Source organism: Balaenoptera borealis (genome assembly GCF_965194805.1).
Source record: "Balaenoptera borealis genome assembly, chromosome: 19".
Taxonomy (NCBI): domain Eukaryota; kingdom Metazoa; phylum Chordata; class Mammalia; order Artiodactyla; family Balaenopteridae; genus Balaenoptera; species Balaenoptera borealis.
Genome location: NC_138878.1, coordinates 61788793 through 61814246, shown reverse-complemented (window position 1 = coordinate 61814246; position 25454 = coordinate 61788793). Strand labels below are relative to the sequence as shown.

At 50.6% G+C, this 25454-nt stretch overlaps 2 protein-coding genes across 8 annotated transcripts in view; one reads left to right on the top strand and one right to left on the bottom strand.

Annotated features, from left to right (window-relative positions):
• The window catches only part of PLEKHA4 (pleckstrin homology domain containing A4), a 32427-nt gene that overhangs the window by 640 nt on the left and 6333 nt on the right, over positions 1 to 25454 (top strand). Inside the window, exons 1-16 of one of the 6 annotated variants that reach the window (XM_082368594.1) lie at positions 5857 to 6408; positions 6992 to 7081; positions 8343 to 8450; positions 10488 to 10560; positions 10675 to 10775; positions 10926 to 11035; positions 11619 to 11828; positions 12188 to 12467; positions 13091 to 13177; positions 14154 to 14201; positions 14323 to 14403; positions 14563 to 14712; positions 16315 to 16413; positions 18279 to 18419; positions 19702 to 19807; positions 19873 to 19949. In XM_082368594.1, the coding sequence (XP_082224720.1) occupies positions 6998 to 7081; positions 8343 to 8450; positions 10488 to 10560; positions 10675 to 10775; positions 10926 to 11035; positions 11619 to 11828; positions 12188 to 12467; positions 13091 to 13177; positions 14154 to 14201; positions 14323 to 14403; positions 14563 to 14712; positions 16315 to 16413; positions 18279 to 18419; positions 19702 to 19807; positions 19873 to 19949 (1755 nt within the window). In that variant the 5' untranslated portion in view covers positions 5857 to 6408; positions 6992 to 6997. Of the gene's footprint in view, positions 1 to 5856; positions 6530 to 6991; positions 7082 to 7681; positions 7822 to 8342; positions 8451 to 10487; positions 10561 to 10674; positions 10776 to 10925; positions 11036 to 11618; positions 11829 to 12187; positions 12468 to 13090; positions 13178 to 14153; positions 14202 to 14322; positions 14404 to 14562; positions 14713 to 16314; positions 16414 to 18278; positions 18420 to 19701; positions 19808 to 19872; positions 19950 to 25454 lie in introns of those variants that run through there. The other 5 variants (XM_082368593.1, XM_082368597.1, XM_082368592.1 and 2 more) reach the window with 5 other exon arrangements.
• PPP1R15A (protein phosphatase 1 regulatory subunit 15A) lies at positions 1330 to 4541 on the bottom strand. Of its 2 annotated transcripts, none has more exons than XM_082368630.1 (3): positions 4297 to 4541; positions 2186 to 3566; positions 1330 to 1753 (listed from the first exon to the last, which is right to left on the bottom strand). In XM_082368630.1, exons 2-3 carry the CDS (start codon positions 3560 to 3562, stop codon positions 1409 to 1411), a joined length of 1722 nt encoding a protein of 573 aa, XP_082224756.1. In that variant the 5' UTR covers positions 3563 to 3566; positions 4297 to 4541; the 3' UTR covers positions 1330 to 1408. The 2 variants fall into 2 exon arrangements, with proteins under 2 accessions (XP_082224756.1, XP_082224755.1); XM_082368629.1 differs by having other exon boundaries at positions 2186 to 3571; positions 4297 to 4540.

The following is a 25454-nucleotide window of genomic DNA, read 5'->3' as shown; positions in this document are numbered from 1 at the left end:
TTAATTTTATTTATTTATTTTATTTTTTATTTTTGGCTGCGTTGGGTCTTCGTTGCTGTGCGCCGGCTTTCTCTAGTTGTGGCGAGCAGGGGCTACTCTTCGTTGCGGTGCGTGGGCTTCTCATCCCGGTGGCTTCTCTTGTTGCGGAGCACGGGCTCTAGCCACATGGGCTTCAGTAGTTGTGGCACGCAGGCTCAATAGTTGTGGCGCACGGGCTTAGTTGCTCCATGGCATGTGGGATCTTCCTGGACCAGGGCTCGAACCTGTGTTCCCTGCACTGGCAGGCGGATTCTTAACCACTGCGCCACCAGGGAAGCCTGGGCCTTTTTGTTTTTTTCCAAGCCTCTGTTGTTTTTTTTTTTTACTCTTTAGTTCTTCTTAATATCTTTTTATTATTATTTATTTTTTGGCTGTGTTGGGTCTTCGTTGCTGCGCACGGGCTTTCTCTAGTTGTGGTGAGTGAGAGCTACTCTTTGTTGCGGTGCGCGGGCTTCTCATTGCAGTGGCTTCTCTTATTGCGGAGCATGGGCTCTAGGTGCGCGGGCTTCAGTAGTTGTGGCACGTGGGCTCTAGAGCACAGGCTCAGTAGTTGTGGCGCATGGACTTAATTGCTCCGCAGCATGTGGGATCTTCCTGGACCAGGGCTCGAACCGTGACCCCTGCATTGGCAGGCGGATTCTTAACCACTGAGCCACCAGGGAAGCCCCCCGGGCCACTTTTGTTTGAACTGCTGTGAAGAGTTCTAAGCTGGTGAGGTAAAGTAGGATTGGTAGTTGAAGACACCCCTGAGAGTGAGAATAAATACTAGCCAACGCTTATATGTTATTTGACAAACATTGTTTTAATTATGACTTCCTTTGGGGCCTTACAAACTTATAAGGTATGTGCAATTGTTAGCCACATTTTACAGATAAGGAAACTGAGTCTATGGACACAGGATTTATAAATGTGAAATCAGGCCCACTCATAAATGCGAAAGCCTTGAGGAACTCAGCACATCTGCCAGTAGGAGGATGAGTCTTTGTATTACAGGGACACACAGAAAACTGGAGCTTAACCCTTTTTTGGTGAGTCCAGTTCCCAGCCGCCTTGGGGAGATAACTGTCCGGGGTTTAATCAAATTTAGGTGGAAGCCAAAGAAAAACGACAAAACCCACCCGTCCTTAGTTCAAAAGAAGCCTCGGAATGGGAAGAGGCAAATTCAAGGGATGATGGGAAATGTAGTTTATCCTCTATTGAGAGGCTCGCCTTTATGCTGTTCCCCCGCAACTGTTTTGGGGACCCAGGAGTAGTGGATGGTGTCAGTTCAGACACACACGGAGACGCTGCTCACTATGAAAAGCTTTATTCCTTATATAAACCAACACTTAAAAAAATAAATAGTTAATAACACGGAAACTACTTCATCTTAGCCACGCCCCCCACTGAAGTCCAGGCAAGGAGACACACAGGGAGGAGACGGAGAGGCCAGAATGTGGCTCAAAGGCGTGGTCTGCATGGGCGACATGGGTAAGGTCGGGGTAGGGGCAGGTACGGTGGCCAGAGAAGTGGGAGGGTTCCCGAGGCGTGCCCAGGCCCTGGCCCGGGCGGCAGGGGTAAGGTAGGGACCCAGCTCCTCTTGGGCTTGGGCGATGCGTCGGGCAAAGCGGCTGCGATCCCGGGCGAACTGCTCCCAGGGGCCTCTGCGGGCAGCCTGGGCGGGTCCCGCCCAGACAGCCAGGAGATGGACGGAGACCTTCTCAGAGAAGCGCACCTGGAGATGGACCGGCACAGACATGGGGAGACACAGAGATACAGACACAAGATACAAACGGCCACAGGTTGGGGGGTGTAGGGAGAGAGAGGGAGAGAGAGAGAACCAAACAAAAATTAGTTGCACAACAGCGCTTGTTATCTGGCTAGTCATTCACCTGCCCTCGGATCCTCCGTCTGACTCACTGAAGATGGAGGTAGTTCCCTGGGGTTGACATCAGTGCAGCTGCTCCTCCCTCCCACAAGGGCCCAGCCTCTTGCAAAGGATTGCATTACAGTGAACACAGCCGTCCCAACGGAGCTCACATGCAACCCTCTGCAACAAGGGGGACCCAGGAATCGGGGCCTCCAGCCCTTTGGCCCCCAGGCCCAGGAGTTCCAGTTCCCAGCCCTCTCCTCGCTAACCTCACGAATCTGAGCCCTCAGCACCCACCTTTCTGGTCTTTAGGGGAGGCTCAGGGTCCCGATGCCTGGTGGGGGTTTCTGCAGACTTGAGCCGCGTTTGCAGACGGCGGGGCAGCGGAGGAGGAGCCCAGGGAGGTGGGGCCTTCTCTCCAGGTAAATAGATGGCCACTCGGAAGGGGCAGGGCTCAGCTTCTCCCCACTCTGTGGCAGCTTCCCCTCCCTCTGCTTCCTCTCCAGGCTGATATATCCGGTCCCTGAAGAGGGCACTCTGGGCCTGAAGGGAGGGACTTGGTTCCAAGTCAGCTGCTTCTGATTCACCGTCTTCATCCTCATTCTCATCCTCACACTCACTTTCCTCCTCTGTGTCCTCTCCTGGTCGGTACACCCAGGCCCTCAGGAAGGCACTTGTGGGTGGGATGGAAGAGGAGGCCTCAGCCTCTCCTGCATCACGGTCCTCCTCCTCCTCTTCTTCCTCTGTGATCGCACTGGATTGATGCTGCCAGGTCCTGAGCGGGGGCCTCTGGGCTAGAATTGAGGAGTGTGGCTCTGGGTCAGCCTCTCCTTTCTCAGCTTTTTTGGCCTTCTCCTTCTCAGGCTCCCCTCCTGAACAGCACTCCCGGGCCCTGAGGTGGGAGCCTGCAGATGAGGGGCAAATGGAGGTCTTCGTGGCCGCTTTAGTCTCTGTTCTTTCTTCCTCTGTGGCTCCATCCACGGGGCAGCAGACCCAAGCTCTGGGCTTGGATCCCAGAGCTAAGGGAGAGGTAGATGTTCTAGGAGCTTCTTTATTTACAGCTTCTTCATCCTCCTCCTCCCCCTCCTCTTCCTCTTCCTCCACCCCTGGACAACACTCCCAGTGTGATGGAGGAAAAGAGAACGTGATCACTTCTTTATCTTCAGTAACCCCTTCTTCCTTAGATTCCTCCTCCCCAGGAAGGTCTTGCAGGGATGTTACCAGAAGGCTGGGGGACAGGGGAGCAGGCTGGCCATCCCTAAATTCACTTCCCTGCTCTCTAGGGACACTGGTTGCTTCTTCCCTGCCATACTCTTCGTCATCATCATCTGAAAGTCCCCAGCCTTCAAGAAGAGAACACTTGGTTTCCAGGTCAGGGCAGGCCCCCCGGGATGCTTCTCCATCCTCCTCAGCTGCTCCACTGTCTCCAGTCTCCTCTTGAGGGTGCCTGACCTTGGGGGCATGGTGAGTGGCCAGAGAAGCCTTAGCTTCTCCCTCCGGGACAGCTCTCTGATCTGTTCTGGTTACTGCTTCCACCAACCAGGTCTCTGGAGATCCTGGGCCTCTCAGGTGGCTCCAGGCCCGGCTGAGAAGGCCCACCAGCGGGGACAGGAGATAGAAGGGGTGGGTATCCCTCCAGGGGGCAGGCTGATGGGGCACTTGGCCTGGGGCCATCTGTCTAGACTGGGAAAAAGGGAGAAAAAAAAGGAATCAAGTTTAGAAGCCATTTAGGAGATAGTATCAGAGGATGACCTTGAGTCATAGCAACGGAAATAGTAACAAATAGCAAAGTAACAAATAGCAACAGGAGAGTCCCCGCCCCACATTCCTTTCCGATCCCAGCCACTCCCATCTCTGTCCCTTGTTTCGCCACCTCCTCTCTCAATACCCAAGAGTTTGGGTCCCCATTCTCTCTGTCCTTAGCTCAACAAGCCCCTAGCCCCATCTGCTCTCAGACCCATAAGTCCTAGCCCCAAGAAGAGAGAACACAGGTCCTCTACTTGCTTCTCTTGGGGACAAAGTCCTGGTCCCTGCTTCTCACACCCTCCTGAGGATTGACAAATCAGACCCCCATCACCCTCCTCCCTCGGAGACTCAAAAATTCCGATCCCCAGATGGTTCCTTCATTGGGGACCCAAGAGCCTGGCTCCCAGACCCCTCCTCCGTCTGGCTCAGAACTCCAAGTTCCCAATTCCTTCTGCTTCCTAAGTCCGAGCCCTGGGTTCCGTCCCACCCCTCCATACACAAGAGTTCAGGTTCCCAGGCCCTCCTTAGGACCCAGGAGTCCGGGCCCCGAACCCTCCTATTTCGGAACCCAGAAGTCTGAGCTCCCTCCTCATAACTGACCAGCAGTCTGATCCCAGCTCCCAAATCCCTGGGGACCTAGGTGTTCCGACCCCCCAACTCACCGGCTCGGGACCGTGAGTCACCCTGGGGGGAGGAGCGCCTGCTGGGGTTGCCACAAGCGATCACAGGTTCGGACGGCTCGGGAGGCCAGCGCGTTCATCTCGCCCTCCGGCGTTGGGCTCGGGGACTCAAGTTGTCACCGACTGCTGCAAGTGCTATCGCGACAAAAGGCCGCGGGATCGTGCCGGGAGACGCATAAAGACGAACAAGTGGGATACTGAACGGGTTTGCGCTGACGCTACCCGCGGGGTTTTTATAGGCTAACGCAGCCGGACGTGCTAACGTCAAGAGGGGAGGCGGGGTTTCGAAACGTAAACGTGAGGATCTGAGCGGAAAACAAGGTTGGACTTCTCGCGGAGAGTCCAGGCTTTGTGACGTCATGGCGGCGGCGGCGTTTCCAAGCGTGGCCACGCCCCAAGCAAGCGAGCTGTCACTCAAACACGTGAACTGCTTAAGCAGTGAGGGAGCTCGCTTAACCCCTGTTCCAGGCAAATGCCTCTCCCCTATTTAACCAGCAGGCCCCAGTCTAGCGTCTCCCACTTTCCCATCCGGTCGGCTTCTTACCCGGTGTGGGAGAGTATTATTGTTTCCCTTTCACAGATGGAGAAACTGAGGCTTGGGAATGAAATCACTTGCTCAAGGTGGTCACAGCAGAGTCTAGATTCATTGCAAAAGACACAGACTGTGTAAGCCCCCTGAAGTCGGGCACCTTGCATTGCTCACTGCCTGGCACATAGTAAGTGCTCAACAAATATGTGGTGAGGGGATACTAAACCAAAAACTCAGACCCCTTCCCTGTCTCAGGCACAAGGTTCCACTCTTAGGTTTCACCTGCTTCAAATTTGTACAAAACCTCTGCTTACACAAACTGAAATTCTGGCTGGGGAGCACCAACGGAACCTCATGGGAGAGTGGGGTCTTCTGCCACAAATTCCAGGCCCAGGGACACAATCCCAGTCAAGCCGCACCACCCACGCCTGACCTGGTCCGTAATGTTTTCCCTCAAAATACACCCAGAACCCATGTCTCCCTCCTGAGGGGGTCAACCTCAGTCTAGAAGAGAATTCTCATCTGAAACTGAGGTGGAGATTGGCACTGGCCATTTGACCATTCTCTCGCCAGCACCCAGGAATCCGGGGCCACTCCCTCCTCACTGGAGGACTTGGATCCATCCACTTAAAGCCACACTTCCAGACCCCCAGCTCTATTCACAGCTCCGGAGTCCTGACTCCTAGCTCACACCTTCCCAGGTACCCAGGAGTCTCAGCCCCCACCCCTTCCAAGATCCTAGCCATCTCCTTTCGGGGGAGGGGCGTGGTGCCCATGACTTAGGCCCCTGACTACCACCAGCCCACTGAGGCCCTGGAGTCCAGGCCCAGCTCCTACTCTCCAAACATTTAGGAATCCCAGCTTCAGCCTTTATGGGACCCTGGCTCCCCAGGCTCCAGTCCAGCAGGGACCTAGGGATCGGGGAAGGGGGTGTGTGTGGCCCCTCAGCATGGGGTCAGCTGAACCAGAGGTCAGGCTGTGGTGGGGAGGCCAAGAGGGGCGGGGTCAGCCGGGATTGGGAGGGGAGGCAGCCGCGTGGGCGGCTGGCAGACGGAGGGAAGGACCCACAGAGAGGAAAGAGAAACTGGGAGAGCGGGGAAGAGAGAAAGTGAGAAGGGAAATCTGAGCGAGGAGGAAACAGTAGACGTGGAGGGCCACGGAGAAAGAGAAAGAGATTGAGTGTACGGGAGAGAGAGAGACAAGGGGGAACAGAGAGGGAGAGAGCGAGAGCGAGAGAGAGCAAGAGAGAGCGAGAGCGAGAGCGAGAGCGAGAGAGAGAGAGAGAGAGAGAGAGAGAGAGAACGGGATGGAGACTTAAAGAAGAGACTCCATGAGTCGCAGAAAAAGATTTGGACAGAAACAGAAAGATTGGGAGAGAAAGTGATGTGGGGGTGGGGATGCTGCCGAGGAGGGAATGAGTAAGAGAGAGACTGGAAGAGACAGAGATTAGACAGTGAGAGAGACAGAAGGTGAGACTGGAGAGAGAGACAGTATAAGAGGAAGGTAGAGCGTGAGAGGAAGACTCACTATCAGAGACAAAGAGACCAAAGGGTGTGAATGAGCAGGTGAGAACTGAGGGCTATGAGAGGCATCCCCTAAGGGACAGAGGAGGAGGGACACTGTGCCTGGGTGTCCCAGCATCCTCGCTGCCCTCTTGTGCTCTCTGCCCTTGGGACCCCAGAGCTGGTAAGTTCCCTGGCTGGGCTGGGAGGGAGGAGCTGCCTGGGTGCACATTCCTGGTGCCCGGGTCTCAGTGGGGATGTTCTGGGGGTGCACGTGGGAGGGCAGGATACAGGTAGCTGGGGGGACAGCTGGAAAGAGACAGGGAATGGGGGGTCTTGAGCACAGAGAGGGTCAAATTCCTGGCCAGTGTGCGGGGGCGGGGGGCAAGAATAAAGGGGCTCCTATTCTCTGTCTCTGGCTGCAGACAGCTGCCCCCTCCCCGCAGCTGCCAGTGCCGCCCACCTCTCTTGGCATCACTCTTGGTATGCGGTCCCGGGCCGGAGCCTCCCCCGGTCCCCCCAGGCCCCAAACAACAGGCTCTTTCTCCTCCGCCTCCTCCGACCTGCAAGCCCCTGACCCTGTCTCTGTCCCCGGCCGGGTCATCTGCAGAGAGGCACACACAGCCCCTTTTTTTCTCTCCCCAAGCCCTTGATGGAGGAAGGCAGACCTCGGAGCAGCCTCAGCCTGGCCAGCAGCGCCTCTACCATCTCCTCGCTCGGCAGCCTGAGCACCAAGGTTCGAGCTTCTTGGTGGGGCTGGGGAGGAGGGGGGTGCTCTGGGCTGCCCCATCCTCCTGTTTCCGAACCCTGGTTTCGGTGCCACCCGAGGGACTCTGGTTGTCAAAAGCAAGGATCTTTAGCAACGGGGTGTGCCGAACCTAGCAAGGTCCCAAATTTCCCACCAGCCACAGCTAGGAATTCAGAGGCACTCCCAGCTGTCCCCACCCCTTGTATTTTCCTAATTCGAAGCCAGAGTAACAACCCTGCTTAACTCTGGTTGCTAAGATAAGGCCACTCCCCAGCCGTGACCTCCCCTCTCCCCAGCCAGGAACTCAGTGGCTACTCTTATTAGGAATGAGAAATCCGTGTCCTGTCTCTAGCCATCCCATCTACCCAATTCTGAAATCTGATAAAGGAAAGACCCTTCTCCAACAATAAATATGCCCCATGTGGCCTGAGATTCTTGCATCGTAAATCATCACCCCAGCCCAAAGTTCAGTCATGACGTTCATTTTCTTGTCCTCCAGACATCCCCTCACTCATTTCTAGCTTCCCAAGTTCAGATTCTGGAGATTTGATCCTGACCTGTATCAGCATCATCACCAAGGAGGGGCATCCTGTGGGAATCTGGCCGTGGGTGCCTGGGATATCTGTGTGGACAGGAGAGGGAGGCCCATCTACTGGGATGAAGGGATTTGGAGCTCCCACCGCCACCCTGGACATGATCGCTAAGGAATGTCATTCCTTGGCACTGAGGTATCCTTTGATTCCAGCTGACCCACCACCAGGGACTCAGCACAGAGGTCCTTCCTGATTATGGGGACCTCCCAGGCAGTATTGCCATCTCGGGTCCCAAAGGCTCTACTACATCTCTGGCTCTGGTGGCCAAGAGCATCTTCTCCTTGGCAGTGGACCCTTGATTCCCAAATTCCCTCCGCAGTGGCCAGTAGCCTCTTCCTTGCCTCCAGACACTTCCCTCCACGCATGAAAAGTGTCTGTCAACTCTGCACTATGCACATGCAATTCTCATCCCCAAACTCAAATCCCTCTTTATTTATTTTTTAATCTCAGTTCCCCGACCAGGGATTGAACCCGGACCACGGCAGTGAAAGCGCCGAATCCTAACCACTAGGCCACCAGGGAACTCCCTCAGCTCCCTCCTTGACCCAGTTGCTAAAGGCAGCTGAGGAGGGCCTCGGGTTGCCTGAGTCCCACTGCACCGCCTCCCCAAGCCCATCCCAAGGCCATGTTCACTTCTGTCCTCCTTGTCTCTTCAGAAGTCCACCCGGGCGGTAAGCAAGGTGCATGCCTTCGGGAAGAGGGGCAATGCGCTCAGAAGGGACCCTAACCTCCCCGTGCACATCCGAGGCTGGCTTCATAAGCAGGTAGAGTGAGCGGGAGAAGGGAAAGGACACTGCAAGTGATGTTAGAGGCTGTGCCCCTGGCTGTCCACTGTTTCTCTCCTTCCAAGTCTTCTCCAGATACTTTTTTTTTGATCACTGCTTCCTCCATTATTCTGTCGTTTCTTTCATTCATTCATTCATTCAATTACCACTTTTTTTTTTCATAAATTTATTTATGCTTTATTTTATTTTTGGCTGCATTGGGTCTTCGTTGCTGCGCGCGGGCTTTCTCTAGTTGCGGCGAGCGGGGCCTACTCTTCGTTGCGGTGCACGGGCTTCTCACTGCGGTGGCTTCTCTTGTTGCGGAGCACGGGCTCTAGGCGCGCAGGCTTCAGTAGTTGTGGCTCGCGGGCTCAGTAGTTGTGGCGCACGGGCTTAGTTGCTCTGCGGCATGTGGGATCTTCCCAGACCAGGGCTCGAACCCGTGTCCCCTGCATTGGCAGGCAGATTCTTAACCACTGTGCCACCAAGGAAGTCCAATGACCACTTCTTGAACATTTACAATGTGCCAAGCCCTGGGTCACATACCATGCAAATAAGACAAATAAGTATCTATCTACATTCAAGATGGGGGTTGGACAGGTATGGATAATAAATTAGTATAAAACAAATGGACTGGGCCTCCCTCGTGGTGCAGTGGTTGAGAATCTGCCTGCTAATGCAGGGGACACGGGTTCGAGCCCTGGTCCGGGAAGATCCCACATGCCGCGGGGCAGCTGGGCCCGTGAGCCACAACTACTGAGCCTGTGCGTCTGGAGCCTGTGCTCCGCAACAAGAGAGGCCGCGATAGTGAGGGGCCTGCGCACCGCGATGAAGAGTGGCCCCCGCTTGCCGCAACTAGAGAAAGCCCTTGCACAGAAACGAAGACCCAGCGCAGCCAAAAATAAATAAATAAATTTAAAAAAAACCGAAAAAACCACAAATGGACTAAGTGTTTTCGGATGGTGGGAAATGAAGCACTGTGAAGAAATAACGCAGGAGAATGTGCTGGAAAGTGGCTGAGGGATGAGAGCTACTTTTGACTGTTGGTCGGGGAAGGCGTCTCTGAGGAGATGACATTTGAGCTGAGAATTATATGTCAAGAAGGAGCCCATTGTGTTACGATCTGGGGGGCAGAGGGAATCTGAAAGCAAACGGCCCTGCAGCAGGCCAAAGTTTGGTGTTTGGAGCAAGCCAAGGTGAGAGAGAGGAGGGACGGCAGGGCGACAGGGCGAGTTTCTCTAAGTGTGGTCCCAGACCAGCAGCACCAGCATCACCCGGGAACTTTCTAGAAATGCAAATTGTCAGCTCCCACCTCAGATCTACTGACTGGAGAACTCTGGGGATGGGACCCAGGAATCTGTGTTTTAATGAGCCCTCCTGGTGATTCTTATGTGCACCCAAGTTTTAGATTCCCTGTAAGCCAGCAAATTAGGGTAAGGAACTTGAGATTCATTCTAAGTGTGACGGGAAGCTCTGTTTTGAGCAGGGGACTCACATGGGCTGATTTATAATTTTAAAAGATCATGCTGCTTCTGTGGGAATGGATTGAAGGGGAGAAGAGGGGCACCAGGTTAGAGATGGAGCAGTTCTGGAGGAGGAGATGGGGAGATGCAGGATTCAGGGTATGGCTCCGCACCACCTTCCTGGCCTCTCTGTGTCTCACACTCTGTAATGATCGGGCCACGTCTTCCTATATAAAGCCGCTGCCCGTGTGTGGTACAGTATCTGTCCCAATCTTCCTGTAACTTCTCAATCCCCAACTGACACGTGAGGAAAAAATGAGGTTCCTAGTGGGGAAATGACTTGCTTAAGGGCACAGTTTGAAAGTGGTGGAGCCAAGAGTCAAACTCAGGTCCACCTGTGTCCAGAATCTATGTCCTCTCAACTGCAACCCACTGGTTTCCAGTTCTCCATCTGAATCTATTGCACCAAACATGTGTCTCTGCTCCTCTCCTTTCTTTGGGTTTTTGGCCCCAAGTGTCACTGTCTCCATCTCCTTTTTTCCCTCCCCCCTCTACTCCCACTCTGTCTCTCCAGGACAGCTCCGGGCTCCGGCTCTGGAAACGCCGCTGGTTCGTCCTCTCTGGCCATTGCCTCTTCTATTACAAGGGTCAGTGCCCCAGCTGGCATGGGGTGGGTGGGCCCCCCTCCCACCCTCCCTTTCCTCTAGCCTCTTGGCCTCTAGATCCCTGTGTGACACTTGACCCCAGCCTGTCTTTTGCAGACAGCCGCGAGGAGAGCGTCCTGGGAAGCGTCCTGCTCCCCAGCTACAGTATCAGGCCAGATGGTCCAGGAGCCCCCCGAGGGCGGCGCTTCACCTTCACCGTGAGTCCATCCAACCCCCATGGGCACTAAGGCACTAGGCGATGGGGGCAGGCATGGAGCATCCATTATTGGAGATAAAGACCAGGGTCCATGGCATCCTTCTTTTTAGAGGACCCGGCGGCCGGGCCCTCCAGCTCTCTCTTCCCGCAGGCGGAGCACCCGGGCATGAGGACCTACGTTCTGGCGGCTGACACGCTCGAGGACCTGAGGGGCTGGCTACGGGCGCTGGGGCGGGCCTCCCGCGCGGAGGGGGACGATTGGTGAGCATAAGTACAGGCCACGCCCCTGACACTCTACCTCCAGTCTGGATCCTGCAAATTATCCGGCTAACCCCTCCCCTTGAGGCCCTGCCCTCTTCAGTGTCCAATCACTATTCTTCTAGCTATGAAACTCCGCCCCTCAGGCCCCACGTCCAGGGGACTTCATCTCCAATCAGCAAAGAGTCTATCTCTTGTAAGCTCCGCCCACCATTTGGTCCATCAGTATTGCTCATTCTCTAACTGGCTCCCGCAGAAGTCTCCACCCCCTGAGGCTGCCACCTAAAAAATGTCAGATTAAAAAAAAAAGGAAGGCTCCAGGCTCTGTCTGCCTGACCGAATTTTCAGGCTGGAGACGCATAGCCTAGGGCATTGGGCCCAGCGACCTGGATGGACCTTGTGGCCCTGCACAAGTCACTGCCAACTCGGGCCTCAGTTTCCCCATCTGCAAAATGGGGAAAACAATTTACAGTGCACTACCTCCCCTTTTTTCTTTGTAGGTTCCTGTGTCCTTATCTGTGAAATGGGAATAAGGGCTGTTATAAAGTTCAAAGGAGTGATGTCTTTTTCTGTGTCCGCTCGTTAGTGGGCAACCCAGGTTATCTGCACGTCCCCAGACCGGGGAGGGCCCTGGCGGCCCCGGTGGTCCCCCAGAGGTGAGCAGAGGGGAAGAGGGGCGCGGCTCAGAATCACCGGAGGTGGCTCGTCTCTCCAGAGGTCGTGGCCGGCTGCTCACTCCCAGCCCCATGGCTGACCTCCAATCTGGACCACGAATTCGGAGGACAAGGAGCCCAGAGTGAGTTGGACGAGGGAGTCTGGGACGAGAAGGTTCTATAGGGCTGAGCTTCAGAGGAAATGCTGTGGGCGTGGCCGAAGGGCGGGGCTGGGACTGATTAGGGGAGTGACTTAGTGCTTTCTCACTGATGTGTGTGACTTGCTGGGTTCTTGTGGGGTCAGTGCCTGTCGGGGAGAAGTCTTAAGGAAGGGATGCCACAAAGAGGGAAATTATTCAGGATCTGGCTACTAGAGGAGAGTTCTACTCCAGAGGGACAGTGAGACACCCTGAAGGGAGACTCATCTTTGAGGCTGGCTTGATAGGTAGTGGGGTGAGGGGGCTCTAGTTGACGCAGTTCGCCTATTCTCTCTTCCCTACAGCCTGTTCACACCCTTCTCTCGCTCTCCCTCCCCTCTGAGCCTCCCCCGGCCCCGTTCTGCTCCTGCGCGCAGACCCCCTCTCTCCTCTGGAGACACAGCACCTTCTGCCAGACCCCATACCCCCCTGAGTCGCATCGATGTCCGGCCTTCCCTGGACTGGGGCCCCCAGCGCCAGACACTCTCCAGGCCCCCCACTCCCCGACGAGGACCCTCCTCCGAGGCTGGGGGAGGAAGGGACCCTAGGAGTCCCCAGCACTGGAGTCAGGAGGCCAGAACACCGGTGAGCAGAGGTGATGGGGAGAGGGACTAAATCTCCCATTTGGCCATGGGGCTGTCTTTCCAGGCTGGTCTCTAGGCCACTGGCCCCTGGGTATCATGGGGATTGTAGTTCAGCATAATCACAGCTGGGTTCAGATGTGAAAGGGAGAGTGAACTTTAACTCCCATGAGTTCTCAGGGCTCTCTTCAGGCTGGTCTTTGGCCATTACCCGTTAAGCATTATGGAGATTGTAGTCCAGAATACTCTCCTCTAGGACAATGCTGTGAGCGGTAGCGTCGATTGCATCTGCCTTGTGTCTCCAGTTTATCTTTCCAAGTTGGTCACCTACTATTTCCTCTGAACATCATGGGACTGTAGTCCAGAAAATCCACAGCTAACCACGAATGTGAGAGTGAGAGTAGACTGCAACTTCCATTGGTCCCTGGGACTGTTTTGCCAGGTTTTCCATTTATTATCATTCTCTGTGTCCCCACAATGGCACACAGCTGGAGAGCAGATAGTTGAGGAAGTTCTGGGGGCCCAGTTCTGAACCTCAAAGAGTCTCCTAAGGCACTGCAATTCAGGACACATCCATTCTAATATTTGTTACTAAGACATGCCAATTTCTAAACATCTCTATTTCAGTATTCCTCCCAGGCCCCCTCTGGTTCCTCCACATATCTCCAGCTCCCTCCGAGGCCTCCTGGGACCCGGGCTTCCATGGTTTTATTGGTAGGTATCCTGGGGCACCTCGAATCTGCCAGAGCCCCCTCCCTTGCTTTCTTTGTTATGGTGAATGTCATCTCCTGGATTAGTGTGCCTAGAGAAGACTGGGTATTTCAAGGTGCCTGGATATATATTAGTTTCCTAGGGCTGCTGAAAACTGGGTGGCATATATGTATAGAATATCTCTCCATTCATTCATATAATTTTCTAGGTCTGTCATTTGAGTTTTTCCATAGAGATTTTGTGTGCTATTAGTTAAGGTAATTCCTAAATTCCTGATAGTTTTTTGAGTTTTTTTGGCCATGCTATGTGGCTTGAGGGATCTTAGTTTCCTGACCAGGGTTTGAACCCAGGCCACTGGCAGTGAGAGCACCGAGTCCTAACCACTGGACCACCAGGGAATTCCCTCCTGATAGTTTTTATAGTTATTTGAATGGTATATTCTTCTTTTTTAAAAAATATTTTCTAGTTATTGATGGTGTAGAGATATGCTATTAATGTTTGTAACTTCATTTTACACCTGGCATCCTTGCTGAATTCTCTTATTTATTCTAATAATTTTTTTATGCTATTGTTTTTTGGGGGGTAGATGAGCACATCATCCATAAATAATGATGGTTTTATCATTCCCCTTCCTATCCTTACACTTTTATTCTTTTTCTTATCTTATAGCATTGGTCAAGATCTCCAATAGTGTGTTAAACTGTAACAGTGGTAGTGAGCATCCTTATTATATTCTCAGTCATAAAGGAACTCTCTGAGTTTTCTCCATTAATTATTTATTTGCTATAGCTATTTGGTAGCAAAGACCACTTCCTAAAGCCAAAAGTCTGGCAATTGGTCTACTGAGGTTTGCTAAAGCTTGGAACAAATCTAATAAGGACAGGGGTGTCTGTTAGTAGAAACAGGGCTCAGCTCAGTGCTGAGCTACAATAAGGACCTGTTTGGGCATGTGACCTCCAACTTTTCTCTTTCTCCTCAGCCGGGTCCCCCTCTGGACTCAACCTTCCACCAAAGCTTGGAGACAGATGTAAGTTCTCCTGATCGAACCCTTGCTGAGTTCCCAGAGCTGGGGAGAGAATGTTTAAATTGTGGGGCAGGAGGAAGAGCCAGATCTGGTCCATAAATAGCTCCTGTCCTCCTTTCTCCAGACTCTGTTGACCAAGTTGTGTGGGCAGGACCGGCTCCTGAGGAGGCTGCAGGAGGAGATAGATCAGAGGCAGGAGGAGAAGGTACAGGGCTCTGGGACAGGGGAGGAACATCTGGCCTCTCCACCTGCCCTTAGCCCATCCTGATCCCCAGCATACCCAAGGATATGGGAAGACACCTTTTCTCTTTTCCTGAGGCTGGGGGTGGTTTCAGAAGTCTAACCATCTTCCCTTTCGGTGCAGGAGCAGCTAGAAGCAGCCCTGGAATTGACTCGACAGCAGCTGGGCCAAACAACCAGGGAGGCTGCAGCTCCTGGGAGGGCTTGGGGGCGCCAGCGCCTCCTGCAGGACCGACTGGTCAGTGTGAGGGCCGCTCTTTGTCACCTGACCCAGGTGAGCATCTGGGAAGGGGCATACCTCCAAGGAGACCCCAGGATTCTACAGGTTGTTACTAAAGGGCACTTGCCCCCAAAGGCTCTTGGGAAGGTGGTTCTTGAGAATCCCCCCAATTTTAAGCCAATGAGCTTGACATTCCTAGAGGGTGAAGGGCAAGCAGCCAAGAAACAGTAGTATTTAATTTAGCCATTTAAGGGGGAGTTTTTTTTTTTGAGATAGATTTAGTTTCCAGTCTAGTAAGTTCTTATTTATTTATTTATTTATTTTTGGCTGCGTTGGGTCTTCATTGTTGCGCGAGGGCTTTCACTAGTTGCGGCGAGCGGGGGCTACTCTTTTTTTTTTTTTTTAATTTTTATTTATTATTATTTATTTTTGGCTGTGTTGGGTCCTCGCTTCTGTGCGAGGACTTTCTCTAGTTGTGGCAAGCGGGGGCCACTCTTCATCGCGATGCGCGGGCCTCTCACTATTGTGGCCTCTCTTGTTGCGGAGCACAGGCTCCAGACACGCAGGCTCAGTAGTTGTGGCTCACGGGCCCAGTTGCTCCGCGGCATGTGGGATCTTCCCAGACCAGGGCTCGAACCCGTGTCCCCTGCATTGGCAGGCAGATTCTCAACCACTGCACCACCAGGGAAGCCCACGGGGGCTACTCTTCGTTGTGGTGCACGGGCTTCTCGTTGCGGTGGCTTCTCTTGTTGCAGAACACGGGCTGTAGGCACACGGGCTTCGGTAGTTGTGGCACGCAGGCTCAGTAGTTGTGGCACACGGGCTTAGTTGCTCCACGGCATGTGGAATCTTCCCGGACCAGGGCTCGAACCCGTGTTCCCTCCATTGGCAGGTGGAGTCTTAACCACTGCGCCACCAGGGAAGTCCCAAGGGGGTGATTTTGATACAGACTTCCTGGCTTTGAATCTCAGTTTCCACTCATAGTTGCTGTGTGACCTTAGAGAATTTACTTAATCCCTCTGGGCCTTAGATGCCTCTCATATAAACTTGAGATAATAAAAATAATATTTACTTCATAGGGCTATTGTGAAGTTTTCATAAATATATGTAAATGAATGAATGTTTAACACTTTTGTACCTAGTATATGGTAAGCAATACTTGTGTTAGCTGTAATTATTACCATCTGTAAAATGGAGACATTAATAGTACCTACCTCAAAAGAATTAAATGAGAGCTAAGAACAGTGCCTGGCACATAGTAAGTGCCAAGTAAATGTTAGTTGCTATTGTTATTGGTATTGGCAAGGAAGTTTCTGCTGCCCAGGGGTGTATAGGTCTCATGGTCTTGTCTGTTTCAAGAATTCATTAGATCTGTAGACTCTGCCGTCCTAGAGGAGTGCAGAGGTAATCCAGAAGATTCAGGGAAAGCTGTTATTTGTCTACACTAGCAGTTCATTGGAATGGCAGGTTCAGTACAGACTCTGGGGTTCCCAGTAGTCTGAGCAAAGAGGCCCTTGGGAATTGCAGTCCATATACCCCCCAGGGCACCTGGGGCCAGGCCACCCTTCCTCCTGCTAATCTAGGAAAAGATGGGATTGGGAAAGATCTGGTGGGAGAGCATGCTAACTCTGTGTCTCCCCCTTTCTGGGACCTGAGGAGCGAGAGCGGGTTTGGGACACGTACAACAGCCTGGAGCAGGAGCTGAGCACCTTGAGAGAGACCCTTGAGTACCTGCTGCACCTCGGGTCCCCCCAGGTACACCCCTGCCCCAAGCCCCCAAGCCTCACCCTGCACTCCAAGATCACTCGGAAACCCTTTTGGCATTTAAGCCCCTCCCATAGAATCAAAGCCCCTCCCATGTTATCTTTAGCCCCTCCCCCTCTGCCTTTTCCTTTCATTTAAAACCCAATAATTAAGACAGTGCTCTTAATTTCAAGACCTATCTTCAGATTCGGAACCACTGCCCTGTTTGGTTCTAAATCTCTCCTCTTACTTTGAAGCCATACCCTTGGGGTCAAAACTCTGCCCTTCAGCCCTGTCCCATCCTGCAAGTTCATCTCTTGCATTCTGCATCCTGACTTTCACTTTTAAATTTATCCTCTGGAGGCTCCAGTTCTAAATCCAATCCCTTAGTTCAAGCCCTACTCCTGAAGCCCCATTGCTTGGCCTCAGACCCACGTCTTCATTCTAAGCCTAGCAATAGAGTTTCTAAATCATATACCTTCAATTAAAAATTCTGGCTTCTAGTATTAAATGCGTACTCACAGGTTTAAGCCCCACCCTCTTCATACTAACCCCTCCCACTTCCTCCTAAAATCCACCCCTCAACGCTAATCCCCCACCTACTGGTGTTAGATATTCCTCAGCACCAGCAATATATGAAAAGAACAATACATCACAACCAAATTAGGCTTATTACAAGAATGCAAGGTTAATTTAACACTTGAAAATAAGTTCATGTAGTTCACTACATTTAATAAAATAAAGAAAAAAACCCACATAGTCATCTCAATAAATGCAGGAAAAACATTTTAAAAATTTAATATCCATTCATGATAAAATCTCTCAGCAAAGTAGGAATATAAATCAACTTCCTTAATCTGATAAGGAACTTAAACTTACAGCAAACATTATTGTTGGCAGTGAAATGTTGAAAACTTTCCCCCAATGTTTGGAATAAGACAAGAATGTCTGCTATGGCCAGTTCTAGTCAGCATTGTCCCAGGGATCCTAGGCAGTACAAGGGAGTCTGAGACATAAATCAAAGGTATAAGGACCAAAGAGGAAGACATAAAGCTGTTTTTATTTAAAGATGACAAAACTGTGTATGTAGTAAATCCAAAATAATCTCCAGAAAGATTGGTAGAATAAGCCAATCCAGCAAGGTAACTGAATGCAAGGATAACATGCAAAAATCAATTGTCTTCCTGTATGCTAATAACAAACAATTAGAAAATAAATATTCATAAACAATAGTGTTTACAATTAACATAAACAGATTAAATATCTAGGGAGAAATATAATGAAAGATATGCACGACATCTACTCTGAACGCCCCAAAATGTCATTGAGAGAAATTGAAGACCGATATAAATGGAGAGATGTACCATGTTCGTGGATAGGAAAGACACTAATGTAAAGATGTGGTCTCCCCTAATTGATTTCCCCAGTGGGGATATTTGATCCCAATACAAATCCAGAAGGCTTTTATGTGGAGTTTGACAAGCTGACTCTAAATTCTATCTGGAAGTGCAAAAGGCCAAATGTAGACAAGGCAACCTGCAAAAACAAAGCTGGAGGACTAACACAACTGGATATCAATCAAGTCTGACTGTAAAGCTATAGTTAATAAGAGGGCAGTATAGTATTGACACATTAGACAAATGGAACAAAGGAAAGAATAGAATATTCAGAAACAGACTCACATATATTTCTATGGTCACCTATTTATAACAGAGGTAACACTACAGAGCCATACAGAAAAAACAATGTTTATGATAAATGATAATGGGTAAGTGGGATATCTAAATGGAAATTTCAGACCGTTTCCATGGCCTATCAACTTTAACCCTCCTTGCATTTTCCCACCTGTGAGTAACAAATTCCTTTCCTCTCCCCAGGACAGAGCATCTGCTCAACAGCAACTGTGGATGGTGGAAGACACACTGGCAGGTCTGGGGGGCCCCCAGAAACCACCCCACCACACTGACCCTGACTCCCCATCCCCTGCACTCCAAGGCGAGGAGTCCTTAGAGAGGGAGGTGAGACTCACCTTTTTCTCACCCCCAGCTTCCTGTTCCATCTGCCCCTGGCCCAACTCATTACCTACTCACCTCTTTCTCTCTCCCTTGAGCAGCTAACCAACCTCAGGCACGTATCCTAAGCTCTGAAAGCCTTTGTTTTCTTATTCGTTATACTATGATAATTGTCCAGTGGTGTGCTGGACCCAGTTCCCAACACCTCCCAAGGTCCAATTGCCTGCATCTCTTCTCAACTCCACATTCAGTGATGTCATGTTGGTAGCTTGAAATTGACCATGGTGGGAGTATTTACACCATGGAAATTGGCAAATGCTACAAACCAGGGCTCTTTTCTCCCAGAGGGCATTTGTTAAACATTTACCAGACACCGCTGATCTTAACCCCTACCTTGCAGGGTACTGTAAGAAGGAGAAACTGACTAGAATGTGCCTGACATAGAGTAAGCCGACAGGAATCAGGAGCCACAATGGTCATAGCTGATCATCAGATCATGTATCCGGGAGACCTGGGTTTAGATCTCAGCTTTGCTATCTTTGTGATATCAGTCATTGACCTCATTCTCTGAGCCTCAGTTTCCCCATATATCAAATAGGGATAATAATAGCTGTCTCGTAGATTTACCGAGGGGATTCAATGACATAATGCTGGTAAAGTACTTAGCACCGTGCCAGATGCATAATCATTATAAAACCTCACATGTATAATGCCCTGCCATGTGCCAGGCGCTGTTCTAAGTGCCTTACTTGTATCGATTCAATCCTCAAATCAGGGACTCCCCTGGTGGTCCAGAGGTAAAGAATCAGCCTTACAATGCAGGGGACGCAGGTTTGATCCCTGGTCAGGGAACTAAGATCCCACATGCCACGGTGCAGCTAAGCCCTCGCGCCGCAACTACAGAGCCCACGTGCCCTGGAGCCTGTGCGCCACAGCTAGAGAGTAGCCTGTGCACTGCAATGAAGAGCCCACGTGCCACAAGGAAAGATCCCGCATGCCTCAAAGAAGATCCTGTGTGCTGCAACTAAGACCTGATGCAGCCAAAAAAAAAAAAAAAGCCGTAGGTTAAAATCCTCATATCAAAAGGTGAAATATGGCACAGAGAGGTAAAGTAACTTGCCCAAGGTCACACAGCAAAAAAAATGGCAGAGCTGAGGTTTGGAAACCAGATCTGGCTCCTGGTTTTCGATCTTAATCCTACTTATGCAGTGTCTCAATTGTTAAGTGCTTGAAAATGGTAATAATAGTGGTAATGATAATTATTATTCCCCTTTCCTGACCTCTCCAGAGCCTGCCTGAGTCCTTGGAACTGAGCCTACCCCGGTCCCCTGAGGCTGACTGGGGGCGGCCCCCAGGGGGCGACAGAGAGCTGGCCAGCCCTCGCTCAGGTGAGCGTCTGGAGTCGGGAGGGACTTGCTCGGCATTCCTGGTCCTCACCAGTCCCATTCTGCTCCTCCAGGTCTTGGATCGCCAAGGGTCTCCCGGGCTTCCAGCCCTGAGGGTCGCCGCCCCCCTTCGCCACAGCCAGGAACCAAGGTAGGCAGTCCATCTGGCCTCCTCAGGTCCACTGTAACCCTTTGACCACCACAGGAAGGACCCCCTCTCCCCACTCTTGGACAAACATCTGGGAGAGAAGAGTTTTAAGGCCACACCCCAGAGCAGAGACAGCGAGATTTGTTAAGAGCGTTGGGACTGAATTTTGTCTCTGCCACTTCCAAGCTGTGTGACTTTGGGTCAGTTATGAAATCTCTCTGCCTCCATTTTCTCATCTGCAAAATGGAGCTAATAGTGGTGTCTACCACCTAGGGCTGATGTGAAGAGTCGAATTAGATCAATGCCCATAAAGCTTGAAAGTAGTGCCTTAGAGCAAGCACTTCATTCATTCATTCATTTATCAATCATTCATTCAATGTATACTTATTAAATACCCTCTTCACTGTCTAATAAGGTAGCCAGTAGTCACATGGGGCTATTTAAATTTAAATGAATTTAAATGAAATAAAATTAAAAATTCACTCTCACTCGCTAAATTTCAAGTGTTCAGGAGACACAAGTGGCCAGTGGCTACCCTGTTGGACAGTGAAAATAGAGAACATTTCCGTCATTCAGGAAAGTTCTATCACATAGAGCTGTTTAGGTGCTCAGGACCCAAACGTGAACAAGATGAGAAAAAAAATCCTTCTCTCATCAATCTGACATTCTAGTGGGAAGAGGCAGGTAATAAATAATTTACTATAAATTGTTTTATATGTTCTAAGTGCTAAATAAATAAAAACAGCACGGTGAGGGGATTTGGGATACTTGGAGAAGAGGTGCAATTGTCAATGGCTTGGTCTGGGGAGGCTTCTGGAGAGGTGATGCTTGTGCAGATACCCGGAGGAGGTAAGGGAGCAAGCCTTGGGGGTGTCTGGTGGAAGAGCATTAGAGGCAAAGGGAACAGTGTTTGCAAAGGTTCCGAGGCAGAAGACTCTGGCGTGTTGGAGGAGCAGCTAGAAAGCCAGTGTGGCCGTAACCGAGTAACCGAGCAAGAGAGAGAGGGGTGCTGATGAGGACAGAGGGCTAATAGGGGCAGATCGTGCTGGGCCTTGTGGTCCAAGGTGAGGACTTAGCTTTGACACTGGGTGAGCCCAGAGCCATGGAGATCTGAGCAGGCACTGAGATGCTGTAAATGGGAACTAACGCCCTCTGGCGGCCACATGGGGGAACAGACAGTGAACAAGGGCTGAGGTAGGGAGCCAGTGAGAAGGTGAGTAGGCTAGTCCAGCGGGGAGAGAACAGTTGTTTGCACTAGGTTAGAAAAAGTGGAGATGTCGAGACAGAGTCGGATTCTAGATATACCGGTTTTCAAACCTTGTTCAAAACCCTTGGGACCAGATGTTGTTTAAAATGCAAAGTTTTGCAGATTCTAGTAATTCGGTGCGTATACTGTGTACTCTGCGTTCTATAACACCGCCTGCCATGTCTGGAGCAGCACACTTAAGCAAACACATTACCATTTCTCCAATAAAATGTATGAATATGCATACGAAATGGGATAAAAGCTATAAATAACATCACCATTTAAATGTCAAGTTAAAAAAAATAGCAGTGAATTACTTAAATGGAGTCAGGGGAATAAAAATAGCTTATAAATATCAGGCGCTTTTTATTTTTTGGAGAGTTATTTATCTTTTTGAATTTTTGAATTTTATTTTATTGATTTTTCTTATACAGCAGGTTCTTATTAGTTATCCATTTTATACATATTAGTGTATATATGTCAATCTCAATCTCCTAATTCATCCCACCACCACCACACACCCATGCCACTTTCCCCCCTTGGTGTCCATACATTTGTTCTCTACATCTGTGTCTCAATTTCTTCCCCAGGCGCTTTTTATTTCTAAGGAAAAGGTCCTGGGTTCCAGATGCCTGCAGCCAGTATGCAGTTTTTGTTTTTTGATTTTTTTAAGGCGGTGGGTGGTTTATCCTTGCTCTTCACGGAGTGTGAAATTCTATTGTTACAAGCTGTATGCAGAGATGCCACAATTTCTTTTTTAAACTTAAAAATTTTTTCTATCGAAGTATAGTTGATTTACAATGTTGTGTTAGTTTCAGGTGTACAGCAAAGTGATTCTTTTCCATTACAGGTTATTACAAGATATTGACTATAGTTCCTTGTGCCATACAGTAGGTCCTTGTTGTTTATCTCTTTTATGTACAGCAGCGTGCATCTGTTAATCCCCAATTCCTAATTTATCCCTCCCTCCCTTTTCCCCTTTGATAACCATAATTTTGTTTTCTATGTCCGTGAGTCTGTTTCTATTTTGTAAATAAGTTCATTTATGTCATTTTTCAGATTCCACATATAAGTGATATCATATGGTATTTCTCTTACTTCACTTAGTATGATAATCTCTAGGTCCATCCTTGTTGCTGCAAACGGCTTTATTTCATTCTTTTTTTTTAAATAGCACTTTTATTTTTTAAAATAATTAATTAATTTATTTATTTTTGGCTGCTTTGGGTCTTTGCTGCTGCGCGCAGGTTTTTCTCTAGTTGCGGTGAGCGGGGGCTACTCTTCATTGCGGTGCACAGGCTTCTCATTGTGGTGGCTTCTCTTGTTGTGGAGCACGGGCTCTAGGCGCACGGGCTCTAGGCGCATGGGCTTCAGTAGTTGTGACACGTGGGCTCAATAGTTGTGGCTCACGGGCTCTAGAGCGCAGGCTGAGTAGTTGTGGCACATGGGCTTAGTTGCTCTGCGGCATGTGGGATCTTCCCGGAGCAGGGCTCGAACCCATGTCCCCTGCACTTGCAGGCGGATTCCTGACCACTGCACCACCAAGGAAGCCCCTATTTCATTCTTTTTATGGCTGAGTAATATTCCATTGTATATATGTACCACATCTTCTTTATCCATTCATCTGTCGATGGACATTTAGGTTGCTTCCATGTCTTGGCTATTGTGAATAGTGCTGCCATGAACATTGAGGGGGGGGTGCCACAATTTCTTGTTTGCATAATAATAATGCCCAGGAAAATCGTAGACATGTTCCAAACATTTCGGATGTCGGCTTTTTCCAGGCACTGCCACCTGTGTCTTGTGTGTGTGCCTGTGGCTCCAGCACGCCCATGAGCAGGCCACCTGAGCCTGGCATCCTTCAAGCCTGTCATTGTTATCTCTCATTGCTGTCGGCGATTATTATTATTATTTTTGGCTGCACCGTGCAGCTTGTGGATCTTAGTTCCCTGGCAAGGGATTGAACCCGGGCCCTCGGAGTCCTAACCACTGGACTGCCAAAGAATTCCCTCGGTGACATTTTTATAGGAGCGCAGCGACATTATGGAGCTCTTTGATCCACCATATACATTTTTTTCAGAACTCAGTTTTCATCAGCTGTTATCTTAGCAAACTCATCAATTGTAATTTCTGACCTGCAGATGCTCTGCCACCCAGGTATTAAAATATTTGACATCATATCCTTCTTTAGTGTTGCCAGCTGATGCTCAGGATCAATGTTCTGGTCTTCATGGAATGTTCTAGCTTGTTTCATGACCAAAGGCCATTCAGGGGGCATCCAGTTACTTCCTCATGAACACAGGGTCCGGGTCTTCAGGTTTTGCCCTCTGCAGAGTTTCTCTACTTGTCATCAGTTCCTGGTGTCACTGTCCCAGTAAAACTTCTGCAACGTGTCTTTCTGTTTGTGTCATATCACATCTTGAGGGTCCTATTTAGTGAGATGTCCCTGCAGAGGCTCCACAATCCTGTTCCTGACGTGATTCTACTTTCTGAGCTCTTGGAAGTGACAGGTGCTTCTGTTTCTTTTCACTCTCTTTGGGGCGATCTTTGGCTCTTTTTGACACCTTCAGAGAGCAATTAAACTAGAAGTCATAAGTAACAAAACAAAACACAAAGCAAGAAAATTGCAGTTGACGGCAGAAGCCCGATGGGTGTGACTCAGGCGATGCCTCACATCACGAACACTGGGTGCATTTTGGCATGGATTTAGAAAAACAAATGTCAGTTTCAGATTTTTTTTTTTTTTTTAAGATTTATTTATTTAATTGATTGATTGGTTGCTATGTTGGGTCTTCGTTCCTGCGCTAGGGCCCTCTCCAGCTGCGGCAAGCGGGGGCCACTCTTCATCGCGGTGCGCGGGCCTCTCACTATCGCGGCCTCTCTTGTTGCGGAGCACAGGCTCCAGACGCGCAGGCTCAGCAGCTGTGGCTCACGGGCCCAGTCGCTCCGCGGCACGCGGGATCCTCCCAGACCAGGGCCCGAACCCACGTCCCCCACATCCGCAGGCAGACTCTCAACCACTGCGCCACCAGGGAAGCCCCAGATTTTTTTTTTTTTTTTGGAAATGACAGATAAGAGATTTGGGGAACTGACTTTGAAGGTGGAGCCAACAAGTTTGCCATTCTCATTGGTGCTGGGGTGGTCCTTGGCCTCTTGTGGACTGGGTTTTGTCCGGCCACTGGGGTTCCTGAACTGAATCAGGCCAGATCCCAGGCATCAGGAACCTCAGACACAAGTACTATCAGAACAGGCGGGGGCGTGTGCTGAGATGGGGAAAGCACGAGGCATTGGGGGACTTCAGGGGACAGTTCCCAGGCAGCCTGGGCATGTTGGGGATGGTTTCCTGGAGGCAGACAGACCTTGAAGATTGAGTTAGAATTTATCCCTGGCAAAGCAGGGAAACAGCTAGTGCAAATGTCCAGACTGAGGTGGGGATTTAGGAAGCCAGGGCTTCTGCTAGCCTACAGAATGCCTTTTTGTGAATTAGAGACAGGCGCCCCCTTCTGCGTGGACGGAACCTGGCGTGGTCAATGGAGGGCTTAGCCCTTGGGCAGTGAGCAACCCATACAACCGCACATGGTCAGTTGGGGGCACGGAGCTCTGACCTCTGGAATGCCATCTGCCAACGGCAGGGTTGTTCAGTTCAGGTCCACGAATTCCTCAGACCCTTCTTGACTGCCAGGCTCTACAAGGCGAGGTCCCCAGAACAGTCCCTGTTTTCAAGGACCTACTCTTCCGAGTTTGCCGTGTAGTGAATCTCTGCACCACAACCCCTATTTTTCTGTGGCTTCCCCCATCCTGAAACTGGCAAAGGGCTCCGGCAGGAAAAGTATGGCTGATGGACTTGGCAGGACCACTCCGATGCCCACTAAGCCATCAGCAGATGACCAATCCAAGTAGAGTGACAGGAGCAGTTGCTATGTCTCCCCTTCTCCCTAAACTTTGGCCAGTGCCGGAAGAAATCCCAAATTCCCTTATTTGCTCGTCATACTGGTCTTCTAGGGACCAGCCCCTGTGGAAGGTGTTGGGGGGCGCCCTGCCATGAATTAGTCCTGATGCTGGAGTCTGATGGGGGAGAGGCATGAATGCAGTCCTCATACACATCCGACAGGGATGAGCCATTTCATAGGCGGGCTCAGAGCATTGGGAAGCCTTTTAAAGGTTAGGTAAGGTGAGTCTGGATGAATGAAAAAAGTTTGGCCATGCAGGAAACAGTACTCCAAACAGGGAACAGGCTATGTACGCAAAGGCATGGAGGGGAT